Source organism: Poeciliopsis prolifica, unplaced genomic scaffold (genome assembly GCF_027474105.1).
Source record: "Poeciliopsis prolifica strain line A6 unplaced genomic scaffold, Auburn_PproV2 SCAFFOLD008, whole genome shotgun sequence".
In the NCBI taxonomy this organism is placed as follows: domain Eukaryota; kingdom Metazoa; phylum Chordata; class Actinopteri; order Cyprinodontiformes; family Poeciliidae; genus Poeciliopsis; species Poeciliopsis prolifica.
Genome location: NW_026562383.1, coordinates 11,718,795 through 11,736,960, shown reverse-complemented (window position 1 = coordinate 11,736,960; position 18,166 = coordinate 11,718,795). Strand labels below are relative to the sequence as shown.

General features: G+C 36.7%; 1 protein-coding gene across 4 annotated transcripts in view; it reads left to right on the top strand.

Annotated features, from left to right (window-relative positions):
- The window catches only part of tnr (tenascin R (restrictin, janusin)), a 161,706-nt gene that overhangs the window by 96,615 nt on the left and 46,925 nt on the right, over window positions 1-18,166 (top strand). For all 4 annotated transcript variants that reach the window (XM_055032646.1, XM_055032647.1, XM_055032648.1 and 1 more), the window contains 4 exons: window positions 6,842-6,961; window positions 7,097-7,240; window positions 9,193-9,308; window positions 13,985-14,135. In XM_055032646.1, coding sequence (XP_054888621.1) covers window positions 6,842-6,961; window positions 7,097-7,240; window positions 9,193-9,308; window positions 13,985-14,135 — 531 coding nt within the window. The remainder of the gene's footprint in view (window positions 1-6,841; window positions 6,962-7,096; window positions 7,241-9,192; window positions 9,309-13,984; window positions 14,136-18,166) is intronic.

Genomic DNA, 18,166 nt, shown 5'->3' with positions numbered 1-18,166 from the left:
AAGCCCATTTTCATGACACTGACTAAACTTGAATTTATTGCCAAAAAACAGCTGAGTGTTTTTATTTGCTTTAGCACTTTGTTTCACCAGTAGAGACCTGGATGGAAACACAAAAACTTGAAAGGCTCCTTCTGAATGAAATATATTTAATTTAGATTATAGAAAAAATAAACTATAGAGGAGGATAAACTGGAAAATTACAAAAAAAAGGCAAACAGTAAAAAATGTTTTGTATAATAAATCAGACCTCTCCTCTTTATCTGCTTCTTGTATAACTGTATATGTCTCTCTCTGCTAGTACACTGTAGGCTTAACCTGCTGTTCTCTTTAATTACTAAGGAGAGGTTGAGAAGATGGAAGGATGTGGATGTTACTGGGGCAGGAAGGAGATGAGCTGAGAGCCGCGGCTAATTTGTGTATTCGCAGATGGCAGCATACTAAATGAAGCAAAAATGTACGAGTATCATCTAAGATGTTTCAAGACATGAAAATATGAATATGTCATATTAATGAAGACAGGTTTTTTGGTGGGGTTTAATCAGAGTGTGAAGGCAGAAGTAAGCAGCAAAAAAATAAAAAAAATAATTATATATGAGCTGACATTTATGCACATAACCCGTCTGAGAACATATTATTCACCTGTCATTTTATTAGATTCACCTTGATAGGGTTGAAGCCACATTTTGCCTGCAAGTCCATGATGTAAATCTTCTGTTCCACAACATCCCAAAGGTGCTCTACTAGATTTTGGTCTGGCGACTCTGTGGAGGTCTTTGAAATCATTGTTGTGATTGTTTACTGTTTAACAAACACATCTGAGATGATAAGGAAGACACACTGCATGTGTTTATTAATATGTTTACTCTACAGTATCCCACAATGCAATGCAAACCTTGTTGCAGATTTTTGACTCAAGCTTTGTGCATTGACCTGGTAGGTGTGATGCATCAGGATCAAATTGCATTCACACTCAACACGAACTAATCAAGAGTTTTGTTTTTTTTTGCAACTGTCCCAATACTATTCCGGGGAGGCGATACGGGGATCCTTGTCTTAGTGTGATTGTTCTGTTCACATCTACAAAAATGCACCAAGGTCGGAATTAGCCAGAATTTGTTTTAAGCAGACTAAAAACGTTAATTGTAACAACACGTTGAATGTATTTGGTTTTGACTAAAACTACACCTTCTGTCAGAATATCTAAACCCTTAAAAGGTTCCTGCTATTGTGATAAACACTTTAATAGTTTTTGTGTAGCTACCAAATCTACCAAAACTGACATGCATGTATTGATTCTGAAATGATCTGTGTGTGAATCTCAGTTTTAATAGTATTTACTTTAAATACCCTTTGCTAAGTCATACTGTTTTTGATCTCCATGCACTGTCTGTACTAGGAATGGTGATGGTGGCTCAGAAAGTTGAAGTCTGTCCTGTAATCTGTGAGTTGCTGGTTCCAGTGCCCACTCTGTTTGTCTCAGTCTAGTTGTGTCCTTGAGAAAGACGATTCACTCACCTTGGCTGCTGGTGGTGGTCACCAGCGCTGATGGCTTGTGTTGAGAATAGAAGTTTGGTTAGCATAAAATTAGAGACAGTCAACCTTTGTGCATATGAAATATTAGATGTAGCATGGACATTTTGAGTAGATTCTAAGTTAGGTAAACTTAGATAAAGATCCAAACTAAAACAACTGCTGACTCTCTGAACTTACATAAATTACTAAGGAGGGTCTTCAGACAGGTGGGTGTTGTTCTGTCTATTATCAGTAAATTATTTGGTGTTGGTTTAGGAGTTCAGTAAAACACTAAAACCTTTAAGACAAGTCTTCTACAAGTATAATCAAATGTATTAAGATAGTTCCTTTAAGCATTAACAGCATGTTCTGAATTAGTTAGTCTCTAACAATACTATTTGCATGCATTTTATGTTACTGAAATACAATAGGATTAGGAAACTATTTTATTTCTAAAATATTTCAGCTATTCTGAAAGAGCTTTTCTAAAAGTAGACAACCCTGCAGTTTTTAGATCCAAACTCATAGTTATTATTTGGCATTAGATTTTTGTGCCAGTTTGTTTAAAATAGAAATCAGTTTCTTGTTGAATCACTGAGGCAGAAAACCACCAGGCCTAGTTGCAGGTTATAAATTCTGGTCTGGGATGTAAAAAGGAGGAGACTGGTATGGGAAGACCCGGTTGAGAATGACCTTTATTCTCTCCATATATTTTCCTTTAAACAGCCCTACAAGGGGAGGACACACCTTCTAATGCATATATTTAAATTAAGGGAATACACCTTATGAGGGCCGGGTCAAACATGGGGCCTGGAGTTGAGCATCACGGGATCACAAAGCGCAGAAAACCCTGAAAGCTGCTGGTTGTTCCATCAGTATCTCCTCTCTCCTGTCCTCACTTGGCTGCTGTGCAATACTCTGAACTTGTATTTTGTATTTGGCTCTTGTTCTAGTATTTATGCTTTTTTCATGTTTTTCTTTTATACATATATATTTGCAAAGGATTTCTAGACATAGGTCACTGAAGTGTTCATGAAACATTGTTGATATTGGTCTACCACTCAACATAAAATGCATGCAAAAGGTCTGTTTTACAGCAGAAGATCGAATTGCTTTGTTTGCACCCGAGTGAGCAATTCCCAAAAATGCATGTTTGTCTTTCCTTTTCAACTCGTTGCAGGTAATTCTATGTTTTGCTATGTGTTGGACTTCTTGATGATCTGGGTGTAATGCTGATGTAACATTCTGTATGCATTGAATTCTCTGGATAAAACTCTAGATATATCTGAAGTCTGATGTAGAATGGTTGTTTCTTTATTATTTGCCCTGAACATGAGGAGTCCCTGGATCTGGGAAACTAGAGGAAAATTAGCGAGCAAAGTGAAGTTATTCCTCTAAGTTTTAACACTTGGCAGCCTCGCTTCTGTCAAACTGCCCCAAACCAGTAGTGGCGACAATCCAAAAGCTTTCCACCATCATGCGATTGTGAATGGGAGAATGTAGTGTGAAACGATTTGTAGTTCTCCGACTTGTTAATATACAAGTCATTTTACAGGCCTGCGTGGCTATGCTTAATCATCAAAACCTTATTCATGTTGACACTGAATTTTATTCTATCAAGACATTAGCTCCACCTACCTGTATTTTGTTGGTGTGAAAGACTTACTGCCCTTTGAGTTGTGACAGGGTCAAGTCTCTGCAGAGTGGTGGGGACAATAGCTGCTGATTTCTTTTTCCAGCAGCGAAAGTTCCACCTCATCCACTCTAGTTTCTCAGCCCTGGACAAGAGCCAAAATTAGGATGGTCTAAAAAATAGCTGTAGTTCCAGGCTTGATTCTTATCCCAATTTTCTTTTACTCCTTGGCCTCTGCTTGTGTTAACATCATTTGTGCTGCTTAACTAAAAAATAAGTCTTTTTAAATGTTTCATGCAATGAAGGTGTTGCTGTAACTAGGGAGTCGTGATTTTAAGCGCTACTTATAAAAACCCTTTTTTTTATGTACTGTACTTTTATGTCACACATGGAAAAGCTGAAAAGGACTGGATCGCGGTGCCTTTTACACTGCATTAATTTTTCAATTTACTTGTACGGTACTGATTGTTAAGAGTAGAAAAAAAAGAGAATGCAGCATCAGATTGTTTCTCTAAGTTGCAATATTGTAATCATGAGAAGATTAATTTTAAACTTACCTGAGAGAAATAATTTAACATTAGTCATGTGCATCATAACAACAGCTGCTGTTAAAAAAGGTTTTATAATTTAAGACTACTTACTATTTTTATATGCGGGTGGCATATAATATTTTTCATCCTTTCTGAAACAGTTGTTGTACTTTAGTGTTTCAAATCATCAAATTAACATTTAATAGTTTTAAATGATGATTTCCTTCTCTCAGGCAGAAAAAAGCTAAGACTAAAGCATAAAGGTTTTAACTCAATCAATTACACAATGTTGCATCTGATGATGGAGTGACCTTTGTTGTTAGGTTCATTCTTTCTGCTGATTACACCTAATGAGACTTAGTTATCACAAGATGGTGAAATGACCTTCAGTCATCGTTCTTTTGAATTTAACAGAAGACACAATTTGGATAAATGGTGCCAACTTCTTTTTATACTAAAATAAAACATTAAGAACTGTAATAAGTTAAAAGGCATAATATTGTGCTTTCCCATTACTTCTTGTGGTGTATTTATTTACTGTATTTGAAGTAAATGTATCCTGAAAAAATGTTGGTATGTTGAAACCTTTCTTGCAGATGTATCATATTCAAATATTAATAAAAGCTCAATGATGTTCGTGAATATTGCATTACTCTTTATAGAAAATGTACAAAGTTTAGCTTCAGGACAAATTTTCCATTCACCGGAACTCTGCTCCTGTCTTTCATCATGATTTATGTCTTTATGTTTGAGTGAATGACTCATTTTGCCTGGAGGCTGACCTTATTTCATCACTGTTCGTCTTTCCTCTGGACTTCTGTTGCTTCCCCTTGGATTTGTATTTTCTTCCTGTACCCAACCAAGTTGAGTTGGGCTGCTGAGATAAATCTTGCTGCAAATGTTGGAAAAATTGTCCACACTCCTTTAAAATAAACAAGCTGCTGCACAGCATGTGCCCGCCTGTCAGGCACATGGGAAAGTAGTGGAAATAGCTTCTGAAATGTCCCAAGAGTTCCCAGAGGAGGCCTTGTTGTATGGCGTCATGTGTTGCAGAGGTGAAAGGTTGTTTATCACACCATTACACTCATTGGCCCTTTACCTGTGTCCGCTTCACGCTTCTTGTCTTTATCGCTCACTTGATCATCTTTCAGGATTAATTATTTACTCCTCTCACGCACTCTCTCCATCCACCATTCCTATCCTACTTTGTCCTCTGTGTGTCTCTGACTTAAACTGTTCATGTCCACTGAAGGACTTCCTGTGTACGTCCTTCACTTGTCTACCCAGCTTTTGTTCATTGTGGCAGGGGAAGCTGTAAACACTCCTGCATATGCCTCCACATTTACATTCATAGCTGTCGGTCTGGTTTATGGCTAGAAAATCCTGCCTCTCACTACAAGTGCAGAGTTCTTTTATTTGTGGGAATGTTCAGTATCAGTGAAGTGGTGAAATGAAAGGTATTTGGCAAGCTATGTGAAGTGGCTTTAATTACGACAATGTTTATGCTCTGTTTTATCGGAGGCTTCTGAATGTGTGCCGAGTCTGGCACAGAAGTCGAGAGTAGCCAAACGAATATGGCATTTGATTTCATTTTGTTTTATGAATGATTGAAACTGAGCTTGTGAGTTGCTGCAGCCGAGTGTTTATCAGGCACCGCTAATGTTTTTTTGTGCTAATTTAAAGTGTGGAGACCTGCTTTGGGCTAAGCCATTAATGCACACAGCATTTACATATATTGTATTCACAAATCTTATTTGCTACAGGATCTGATGCGATCGAAAGCTTAACAACCCTCATTTACAGCAATTTATTTATTCATGTTTGCTAGTCAGATGTATTGAGAGTGGTTTGACTGATCAATCATCATATGTACTGCACAAAAAGGCTATCACACAAAAGTGCATTGAGAAAAATGAGCTTGCTTTTTCCTCATTATCAGCTGTTATGACAAAAAAAAACTGGACTGTGGAAGGAGAAGATTTTATCTATGAGTGGTTTTAATATTTTAGCATAGTGTCAGTGTCAGATGTACTCATTGCTCACTTATTCTAATACTGAAATGACTTGAGAGAGGAGAAAAACCGTCCACATGTGAAAACACTGTGAATATTTAAATAGATCACATCATGTTCAGTGATTCTGAGTAACATTACTTTTGTTGTTTGACAGATGAACGCCTTCAGGTGAAGCTTTACACTGTGTTGATGTCTGAATTAGCTCATTATTTTTACTGAAAAAAACTGTTTATATGGTAAATAGAGGCACATTAGAAATGGTGAGATACAACACTTCCAAGACAAAGGTACTGGTCATTGACTTTAGGAGGGACAGAGGCAGTCCACGATCAGTTCTGATAGGAGGAGAGGAAGAGGAGGTCGTGCATACCTATGGCATAGTTACTTTTAAAAAAGTAACTTTAGTTGGATTACTTATTACTCCTAGAAAAAGTAATTTAGTTAGATTGCTGATTACTTGATTTGGAAAGGAACTAAATTACATTAAAAGTAACTTTTTTTAGTTACTTTCAGCAGCTGCAAACAACAACGCTCCACCATCTGTGAAAATTACATTGAGCTTTGCCAACATTTAATTACAAGTTATTTTATGGTGGTAACATCAACAATGTGTCTCCACTTTTATGGTTGAACTGAAGGGGAGATTCTTTAATGGTTACAATATAAAAAAAAATAATAATAAATAGGACTCATTCTTTCTTCTCTGTTTTCCATCTTTTTTTTCCATGTGTTTTTATTCAACATGGCCTCTGCTTTTATACAGAGACCATAGTGTGGAGAACAGTAGTGTGTGATTTGTGGTGTAGCTTTAAACATGCCTCATGCATGTGATGGTGTTTTTTAAACCGCTGACAAACAATGTGCAGACCGTGAAAGTGTTAAAAAAAAAGTAACATAATGACATTCTGGAGTATATTGACCTGCTTATGGCATACATTTATTTTTCATAACTAACTTACTCAAAAAACAAAAACATGTGGCTGAATCTGGTTTTGTTTTTAATTACAAAGAAATTAAAACATTAAGAGTTTTTTTTTCTGAAACTTGTAGTCTTTAAAATGTTTTTAACTTTATGGATTGTTATAGTTTGAAGTTTTAATCTTTGGCAAAGCACAGGAATAATTGTTGGTTTTGTGTGTTTGTTTCAATAGTGGCACCTGCCATGAATTTAAATGCACGTGGAGTTACAGATCGTACTATCGAGCTGGAGTGGGAAGGGTCCATTATGGTGACAGATTTCTTAGTGACCTACACCCCTAGCAGCCCTGGAGGTAAGGAGAGATCTCTTTTTCATCTTGCAAAAAAAACAGAAAACATTTCAAACATCTGTCGTTTCATATTGCCTTGCAAAAACAACGGGGGATAAAAATGCATCCTCCTGTCATTTTTTTTTTTGTTTCTGTCAGGTGTGCAGCTAGAAATGAGACTCCCACGAAACACAACATCTTGGATTATCACAGGTCTTGAAGCAGGCATCGAGTACAACATCAATGTGTTTGCTGTCATCAACAACTCAATCAGCGTTCCCTCCAGTATCACTGTTTGGACGTGTAAGTTTTGTTCTGTACTTTGTTTATATCTTCTTTTCAAAAAATCCCTGGGCAGTTGCTGGAGATCATGCATTTAGTCCCAGACCTAATGCACTTTTCCTTTTTAAAGAGGTTTTCCATTAATACATTCTGACAGTCTCGTGTCAGTTACATAAATGCATTTACACCTCCCTTTAAAAACAAAACAAAAAAAAAGAAAATACTTCCAATTTGTTCGAGATCACGACCTGCTTGTTTATGCTGTCTGGCTGTGATATAACCTGTAAAAACTACTCAGTGTCACACACACGCTGGCAGGTGTTAATGGCAACCCAGCGGATCTGGTGAGGAGGCATGCCAGTTGTTTTCATGCCTACTAAGAGCGCAGACTTATCAACCCCCTAAGTAAGTAATAGCCTATTCGTTATTGGAGCTGATGTGTGGCTGCACAAACACATTTTCATTAGTCCCATCAAGGCTGCTAAAATCATCCTCAATTTCACAGATAAGTGAATTTTATTTCAGTTATGGTAAAATTTTGAGTAATAAAGTCAATTAAGAATGATTAAACTTGATGGAACCATTTTTCAGTGAGTATGTGATATATTGTGTTGTCTTCTTGAAATAACATTATAAAACAGAGAATTTGATTATCCATTGAGATGTTTAGAACATAGCTGCTGGTGAACAAGGCATTTTAATATCTTCCAGAAATACTGTGTGCTGGTGAGTAATGTTTATATATTTTGTCTGCTGAAGTGATTGTGCAGATTGTATATTTATGCCACAAAATGATCATCGATCATTGTGTAGAAAGTACAGAAACTTCTTAAAGTATTCATGCCGTGGAGGACTTTCAAAATTTGTCACATTAAATACCATGAGATTTAATATGTTTTACAGGTATTTCATAAGACAAATCAATAAAAATGATTCCAAAATATGTAAGAGATAATTATAATTCTGAATTGTGTGGTGTGCACTCAGCTCGTTTACAAGTAAAGCCTTAGGTAAATTCAAGCTCAACCAGTTGCCTTCAGAAACCTCCAAGTCACTTAATAGTCATTTTGTGTATAACTTAAACTCAATATAATCATCTAAATCCAGTTGTTTTTGTGAAAACTATAAACATTAGGTTCTAAAACAATATTACAAGATTTGAACATGCCACAGAATACTCATCAGTTCATTGTCTGAAAGCATATAGTATGACTGTAAACTTAACCTAAACTGAAAGTCTAGGTACGGAGATCAGTGCTAAACATTACCCTACTACTGCAAGGGTGTTTTCATTCTGAAGGACAAGAACATCAGTCAAAGTTTAGGAGATGATGAAAACAAAAGAACAAGCAAGTCCAATAGTTAACCGATTTTGATTTTAGCATTTTAATGTGCAAGAAATTATAGTTCATGTATGGACCTAAATCCAATTGACTACCGAAAAGGACTTCATCCAATTTGACCAAATGTGAACTATTTTGCAATAAAAAATTATTTAAAAATGTTATGCTCCTGATATTTAAAGCTTCTGGAGACATGCAGTGGATCACTACCTTATTGCGGGTCAGTATTTGGTGATTAACTTGTTTGTGGATTTTTCTATGGATTGTGACTCCCAGTTATTTGTGGAAAGTTGCCTATCTAAGGAATATTTTGTGTATATATCTAAACTATTCAAAAGAAAATGCAACTTGTGAAGCTAGAATAACTAGGCAGAATGGTATTTGCCGTGCCATTGGTTACCAGGCCTGCAACTACAAAACTTACCAACTGTATTTGTGTCCAGACAATGGAAAACTTTGATTTTAGTGACATGATTCTGGATTGGAATGAACAAAAAACAATTACAGCTTAAGAATAAAGAAAAGCTAAAGTTAACGAAGCCTTATTGATAATCAATTAATTTAAAATGTAGTAAAGTACAAGAATGAAACAGAGTGTTACTAAACAAATACGTTTTTTTATGTATCCAGATCTCTCCAATCCAGATGGATTAGTCTTCAAGTCTATCACAGAGACATCAGTGGAAGTCCAATGGCAACCGTTTTACTATTCCTTTGATGGATGGGAGATCAGCTTCATCCCCAAGGTAGAACATAATGTTTCATATTATGGTTGCATGATGTTTAGAAAAAAAAAATGTGATATGCAATTATGTTTGACAATGTTTTGATGACATTTTGATTCAATGCATATATACACAGAACTGCCTTCTACAAGTCTGTTTATGCTATCTATCACAAAAAAACCCTCATAGACTGTATATGAACTGTTATTATTGCAATGAAACCTAAAAGTCAACACATCACCCTGAATAAAATAGTACAGATAACCTGCATGATGAACATTCTGAAAGCAGCAAGGTATAATGGTTCCAAATGGTTCAATGTTCTTGAGGAACAGAAGTTCAGTTTAGCCAAAATTTACACAACTTTCATTCTCGCTTTAAGTTTAAGTGCCTGCACAACATGAAGCTTGAATGTAATTAAACAAGTGGCTTGTGTTTAAGGTCATTGGCTGTTAGATGGATAAACAAGCTTACTCCCTTTCCCCTTTTCTTTGTGAAATCATATCAAGGACAGGTTTTGAGCCAAAATGCGAGCAGTGCTATAACCTTATATAGACTCCAAATTCTAATCTCCCCTCTCACAGTAATTGGTTTTCTTCTTTAAGGTGTTCTCAAGAGAGATATCCTCTGTTATGGTCTGGCACCAAGCCCTAAATGTAATGCTAAGAGTGTTTTTTTTTTTTTGTTTGTTTTGCTTGTTTTTACTGTTTTAAAGAAAGAAGTATCATTTCACTGGTTTTAGCTCCTCTTTTCTGTCTTTCCATAATTCAATACCTTGTTGGTGTCCATCCCTTCTCAGTTTCCCAGATCTCTTGATTATTATACTTTCCGTGCACCACTTCTTGCTTGATATCTGTAACTCTTTTCCCTCTAACTACCTAGCATCCTTTTCATTCTACTGTGCATTCCTTTCACTCAATCTTCCCTTACTGTCTCTTTCTACCACCACAGGGGAAATCATATTAAGGGATGACAGTCCCACCCCCTGTGGATTTAATCCAGCAGTGGGGATTGTGAATTTTGACAATCTCGTAATAGAAGTAGGCATTAATGCTTTGGCCTGTGTAACACAAAATTCTCGAAAGGGGAAACAGAGAAGGGGGACGAGGGAGAGAGGAAGGAGCTTTGAGACCACCATTGTTAGAAAAAGCCACACTGCAGTGCAAGTGAGGAAAACTAAAAACTATCGTGTTTCAGTTTTTTGAGCACAACACAAAAATAAACAGTACACCTTGTATGTTGGAGTTAAGGTATGATAGGATTATGTACAGTGTGTAAAAACATCCAACACTAAGAATGTCAGTTTTATAACTTTCGTTTTGTAAAAGTATATTGTAGTTTTTAGTTTATTTTTTTAAATTGTGTGTATTGGGTTTATAAAAAATGAAACATAACATGATTCCATGTATTTCTTGCTAAAGCGTCTGTTGACACTGGATCATTTTTCAAGTCAAATCTAAAAGGAAAGTGTGGTTATTTTGCATCTTTAATTGCATAAAATATATACATCTTTTTAAATCTGTTAAGATTACTGATTTTATTTTTGTGTAAGTAAAACATTTTTTATGTGTACATGCACAAAAAGTTTGCCTTTAACCTTCAGAAGCCTTTTGATGGAGGAAGACAGTGGGGGTGGATGGTTTCTCCATTATTTGGCTCACAGCAATACCAAGTGACATTTAAAACATGAGGAGCACTCAGAGCATTAAGTGCTCCGCCACAGCAACGGCTCTGTCTCACAATCAAAGTGAAAGTCACTGGGTTCTTCTTTTATCCACGCTACTGCTCCCCTGATAGGTTTCATGATATTCTTGCTGCCTGGTTGTGACATACACAAAACCAGCAGCACTGAAAACAAAAAAAGAAAAAATACAGTTACTGTGAAGAGTGAAAACAAGAGACTCTTATGTTAACCTCTTTTTGGTGCAACTTTTTTACATGAAAAATATCACATTTGAGTGGGATTTAGATGGTTTGAACTTAACACTTGGACTCTTTCTTAGTTTTTCTCCATATAAAGGCATACTTCAACTTGAAGCTTATGTTTTGCCATCACAGACCAAATATTCACGAGAAATGAAAAATTACTCAGACTTTCATCCATCGATTTTTCATACATTTTCTGCAATTAAACATTTGATCAGGATGCAGTTTGTAAATTGTAGACCAAAACCATAATTTATCTTGTTGCATTTTCAAGCAATATTCTATATTTAAAGTCAAGTCAAGCTTATGGAGCATATTTCAGCATCAACACAGTTCTAAGAGCTGTACATCATGAAAAATCATACAGTCACCAATTGTGAAACAAGTATTAAAAATATTGCATTTTATCAAATGCCATCATCAAAATCACCAGCCTTGGTGATTTCAAGCCTTAGTCTTGATTTAAAGAAACTCAGTTTGAAAAACGGGATATCTAAAAATGAGGAAGGGTAGGAACAAGCTTACACAGGTTTGCCCTGAACATTAAGGTGGTGGAAGAGCATTTTAACAGTTCTTGTCAAGTTTAAGATCCCAGGAAATGAGAGCATCCGATCAAAGCAAAACTCCTGGTATCACACCTTTAGGCTTATGCTGAGCAGTAAAAATCAAAACAAGAAACATTTTTTCCTGAAGAAATATTTATAGCCACTTTTAAAGAATCTTCGGTTGATTTTGTTGTTGTGATGTTAGGTTCAGGCTTTGGGCGGTTTTCTCACCTGCGAAAATTTTTTAATTTTTAGTGCGATAGTTAAAAAATAAGTTGTTCTGACATGCTGTGTAACAGGTTGATCTTTATTACTACTGGATAAAGATGAAACTTATAAGACGTGTCAATCACAAGATCTAAGAAAAAACTTTACATCAGGGATAAGGTTTTGAGTAGATTTTTATAAGCCCTGTCCTCACAGATGGGACTTGAACCACTTTTCTGCTATCAGGTAGCTGCTTGGTGTGGAGGTGCATAATTATGAGCAGTGTCTGGAGCACATGCATCAATTTTTTTATTTTTTTCTCCAAAGTGTTCTTGTGGCACTACTGGCTTGTATTTTCGTAGGCAGACAGGAAGGAGGGAAGACATGTGGCAAAGGTCGCCGGGACCGGGAGTCGAACCCGCAACATCCGCGTCAAGGACTGAGGCCTCCAAACGTGGGGCGTGCTAACCCCTGCGCCACCACAGCACGCCCCCACATGTATCAATTTTTGAAGTAGAATGATCATAATTTTGCAGCCCTGAAAGCAGCACATCTCTCAGAAGAACAGGCACCCATAAAAAGAGCAAGAAACAGTGCAGCTCTGGCCAACTTTTCGTTCAGAACTATAGTTTTGAAAAATATCAAGCTCCTCTGACTTCTTGAAATTCTAACTGCAAGATTACATTCTTGTGTTCATTCTACTCAGAGCCTACCCCCCTCTCTGTCTCTGCTATGCAACATATTCTTCCATGTAACAGAGTCTGAACTTAAAGGAGGAAAGAATAGAAAAAGCAGAAGAAGAGAAAGATTGACTCTGTTGTTTCTCTGCCATTAGCGCATTTAGCAAAAGTTACAAGCTGCATCTTTAATATGTGGACTATGTCATGTAGCATTTTGCCCTTATTAAATCTTACAAATATTTTTTGTATATTGGTTATCACTAACTGTGACAGCCTGGCAACCTGTCCAGTGTGCATCCTGCCTCCCCCCCGAAACGTTCGCTGGAGATAGACACCAGCTCCCTCCTGACCCCATCAGGGGTGTACAGAAAATGGATGGATGGTTGTCACAAATTTTTATTTCATTAGTTTTAGCCCAGAAATACATTTTTGGAAAACAAGATGAAATACCTGGGTTTATTTGGGTTAATCAAAACCACAACCTCAAGTTTCCCCTTTGCAAAGTGTTGCAGCAAATAACATAATCATTGGAGCCCGTCCAGGTTCCTGCCCATATTCACGCCCAAAATAGTGAGGAACAGACTGCAAGGGAGATGTTCCTAAATAAACCAGACATTAACTAGCTACAATAAGAGTTGACAATGGAGAAGGGATTTGAATAGACAAAGAGAAATCAATGATTCTGTTTACATTTTAAAACTTTTATTGCTATTCAGACAATAAAAGTGTGAATACATTTTATGAAATATATTATCATATAATTAAAATAAATTTAACTTTTATGACTAAAATATATTTATTCCAGTTTGATTATGTGTTGCTGATAAACCTAAATTAGATTTCTTATTAGAAATGTATTTCAATAAAATTACTACATCCTTTATGTTCTGCTGTGATGACTATCATCAAAGTGCAGGTGGTTAGGGTCCCCAGATTAATAGTAGGTTAAACATCTGTCAGCAGGAAGTGCATTTGCAACATTGACTCTTTGAGAACAGCTGGATGTAGCTGGGGCCTCTGTACTGATGAGTGACAGGTCTTTGGAATTGCACAGACTGCTGACTCTGCAGAACATGACCGGAAAAAGAAGAAAAAAAAAATCACTGTTGCACATAGTTTTTTGCTTGGTAATATGGTTTGGGAATTTAATGTGCTAAACCATCCAAAAGTTTAGAGGTGAAAAAAAAAAAAACTACAGTGCAGTACATTTTTCTGTATATTTATAGGTTGTGTAAATTGTTTGTAGGAAGTTATTTTTATGTGGACTTCTCCGTCTTATGTAGTGTCACTGTTGAAATATTCTTAACTTACCTCGTCGATTTTGTCTACTATTTTAAAGGACAATGATGGCGGCATGACAGCCCAGCTGCCCAGCACCATCACCTCATTTATTCAGAATGGACTGAGGCCCGGGGAGGAATATACAGTCAACCTGGTGGCGCTCAGAGAGCAGGGTCGAAGCCAGCCCGTCACTGCTACGTTCACAACCTGTAAGTATGATGAAGCATGAACTGGAAATCACAGTGCTTTATAATAGATTATTACTAGTTGCAGAGAGCTGGACGCTGACCATCATGGAACATGACATTTTACATACATATCCTCCCAATCAAAAGGATGAATGAAAAGTTTAGAGTTTGACGTGTATCTAACCTGGCAGAGTGTCACCGCAGAGAACAAATGTGACATCTGGGCATATGCATTTAAATATGCACCTGTCAGCCATTGTCTTGAAAACTTAAATATATGAACTATCATAATTGCATTTACCTCACCATTCGGATAAATTGGAAGGAGTATATGTTATGTATATCTTTTGTTGTTAACCATTCCTTCTTTTTCACGTCTCCTGCTGTTAAATTTGAGGTATATCTTATCTTCAGCATTAAAATTGGTGCTGGAGTTGGTCCCTTGAGGAGCCCACTGCTTTCTGATAGATGATTTAATCTCCACAACCCTATGTGTCTCAGATGCAGTAAGGTTTGTGTGGTAGTTTCTAACATGAAGGGCAGCTTTGATTTAGAAAAAAAAGATAGTTGGAGATGACATCTTAATTGCTTGCTTAACTTTATTAAATTAGGATTTTATATCTAAACAGGTTGCATTAACACAAAATCTATTAAAATCTGTTTTAATCTATTAAAACAGCTGGATGTAGCTGGGGCCTCTGTATTGATGAGTGACAGGCCTTTGGAATTGCAGGCTATTAAAATTAAAAGCAATTATTTGTATAGGTGCATAAGTTTGAGTGTCTGTAAGATAGGTTTGTGTGGTAGTTTCTAACATGAAATTGCAAAGATGTTGCACTAGTGAGAAGAGTAGAACATTTTAGCACTTATCATTCAAAAGCAGCAGGAGGCAGGTAGCCTCAACTCCCAGAGGCCACGGCAGCCTCAGGCAGGCTGACACCAGGCACCCCCCAGCTGCTAGCTTTGCACCCTGCACGGAGGCAGCTTGTCAGTGAAGCACAGGAGAAGTTGCCCCCAGGGCAGAAAGGTACTGGAAGAGACACGTTAAACCAAACTCCCCTATCGCCCATTGCTATCCCACCTGATTCGACAAAGAACTAAGGACCCCAGCAGGACCCAGCTGAGTCCATACATCTTGTGAGCCACAGGCCACGACACAGAAAACAAATGAGCCCCAACACAAACACCACTACACCAACAAAGCACCCGAACCCACTTGTCCTCTTCCTGTAATATTTCCAGAGCCCCCATGGCTGTCCACACACCAACAGTTCCCACTGACACAGAGCAGGTGCAGACCCAAGCACTACATAAGGGCAATACCACTCCACTGTTGCCTGTTTTTTTTTTCTCCCCCCTGGAGTATGCTAGTGTGACGGAGTTTAGGTGAAATGTTGTTATGAATGCAGATGTGAATGCTCAAAATGCATTAAAATTGGTGCTGGAGTTGGTCCCTTGAGGAGCCCACTGCTTTCTGATAGATGATTTAATCTCCACAACCCTATGTGTCTCAGATGCAGTAAAATTGAGGTGTAGGATGGATCTTAGCACAGTAAGGAATATGCTTTCCTTATTTGTCAATAAGGACATTTAACAACTGTGAAACATACTTTCCATTATGGCCAGATTTCTTCATCAAAAATGTTTCATGAGCAGAAAATAAAACAATAAAGACTTGAAAAACATCGGTCTGTGTGCATGTAATGTACATAGTGCTTTTACATTTGGTGAAATTAGTTACTGAAACAAATGAACTTTTCAGTAATATTCTAAGTTATTGAATATGACTGTATATTATACTGGGCATATTGCAATGCAACATACTCCTGATACTATGAAAGAAAAATTGTTCAGGTTCTATTATTGGTGATATAAATAAATTAGATGCAAGTTAAAGACTAATTATACAGCTATATAACTGTATATTGACTGTACAGGCATACACAATTATTGTTATCTTATTTCTCATAGTTTTGTCTCCAGTGCAAAGCAGCTGATATATGGATCTCACTCCTCACCCAGCAGACACTATTTAGGTGTAAAAGGTCCAATTCAAATCTCATCCATAACAATTCAGACGCCGACATCTGCAGTCAAAACACCATCAATTTCCTGTCAAGTCTTTGTTCAGTTTTTTGGGGGTTGTAATTAGATATCGATTAATAATTCATGTCATCTGCTCATTAATTTTTCACGGTAGCTCGCTGCGTGACACCTTATTGGATAAAAAAGCGGAAAAGACAAATTTGAAGTTACTAAATTATTCATAACAAAGATTTATCCCTCCTTGGAAAAGAGGTGGCACCATAAGGAGTTGGGAAGAAAGCCCAGAGGGAGAGTAGAGCTGATGTGGGAGCTGGTTCCCAGGAAGTGGCTTCCTTAGGTTGTTTTCTAGGACAAGACTCCAGGGGCCAATTTCTAATACATCAAGGATCAGAATGGACCTGCAATATGTCAAGTCTGAAATTGAGACTTATTTAGATCTCAGAAGCTCACCGCCTGTAAGAATAAGATCACGGTGAGATATGTCTGTGAGAAGTCAAACCTGTAACAAGCATTGGTGAGTAACTATGCTGTCACAGTATAAAATACTGCTCAAGTTTTACATTCTGAGATATGTCTTGCAGAATGAATTATTGTGACATAAGTAATAAGAAATCTCAGCTTGGTTCTTTTTGAGTTGAGTTCAATAAAATTGACTTACAATTTAATTTAAGGTTAATATAAAACTGATAAAATGGAGAATAATGTAATTGTTGACAGAGGCCTTATTTTTTTTGTTGTTTTTTTTTTACAAAAATGCACACAGACATATAGTGCTTTGCAAAAACATTTGTTCCTTTTCTCATTTAGTCATGGCGCAACTACAAATTTCATTGTGTTTGATTCATGTTTTATTTATAGCAAATAATAATGTCGGAGCCAAAGTCCAATTCTAAATCCACCAAAGAATATGTTGCAAGATTTGAAAATATGTATATAGATGTCTTTAACTCATTCTGACTATGCCTGCTTTTGCAAAGCATATGTGGTTGAGGAATACCCCAAATATTTGCTTCTGTAAAGGTGAAACATTTCATTAATGGCATTTTATTTTATTATCGAGCCTCATTTTGTAATAAAAAAGGTGCCGATTTGAGTTCTTGGCACCTTTGCTACTTCTGTTATCTGCTAAAACTAGCTGCAGACAGACCATGGCTTTCTTAGAGTTAAGCCATCAGTTTAAAGTGTTAATTGTAAATGTATCTAATATGGCATTATTTTGACATAAATTTCACAATCTTTGATAAAAACACTGTGCTGAGAAGTGATCAGTGACTCCCTTGTCTGTCAGGCAATTAGGTTTTCCCCTGTCAATGATATGTGTGCAGCTTTTTATATCTTGTACATATCTTTTCCTGACTTGTATCCCACTTCATGTTTTACACCTTTCACAAATAAAGTTTGTTGTCAGAGCATGTGTCAGCTTTGGTAGGTTTAACATGAGTAGCTGTCAGACCAGGTTTCACTGATAATAAATCCACATCGACCACTGTCAAACCCTGAGGCACCGAGTGCTAACACAGTGAGTTTTGGAGTTTTATTTTAATATTCCAATGTGGATTTCAGATCCCCATCTGAGATTGAAACTGGATAAGTTTCACTCTGTTTTGAAAGCGATTGAAACTTTTAATTTACTTTAAAAGAACCACACTTTGCAGCATCTCCTCTTGGGATGTTTTCAGTTTGCTGTGTTTTCCAAAACATGAGAAAATAAAACATTGTTTTCAATTGACATTAAGTGTGGCACTTTTGAGTTGTTGCAGAATGTGGCCTAATTTTGTGTCCCATTTTACTCAGATGTGGAAAAATTCAAGTTCCAAGTCATATAAATAGCCTGGAAAAATTCACTGAATGTTCAATTTCCATAACTTTGAAGTCCTTTCAACATAATGTAATGTACAACCCTTATTAGTAAATGTGTCTTTTCACTCTGTGGATATATACCATGCAAATTAAATACAAAGCTTACTTATCACTAAGAACACCATGTCTCGATTTTCCAATATCCA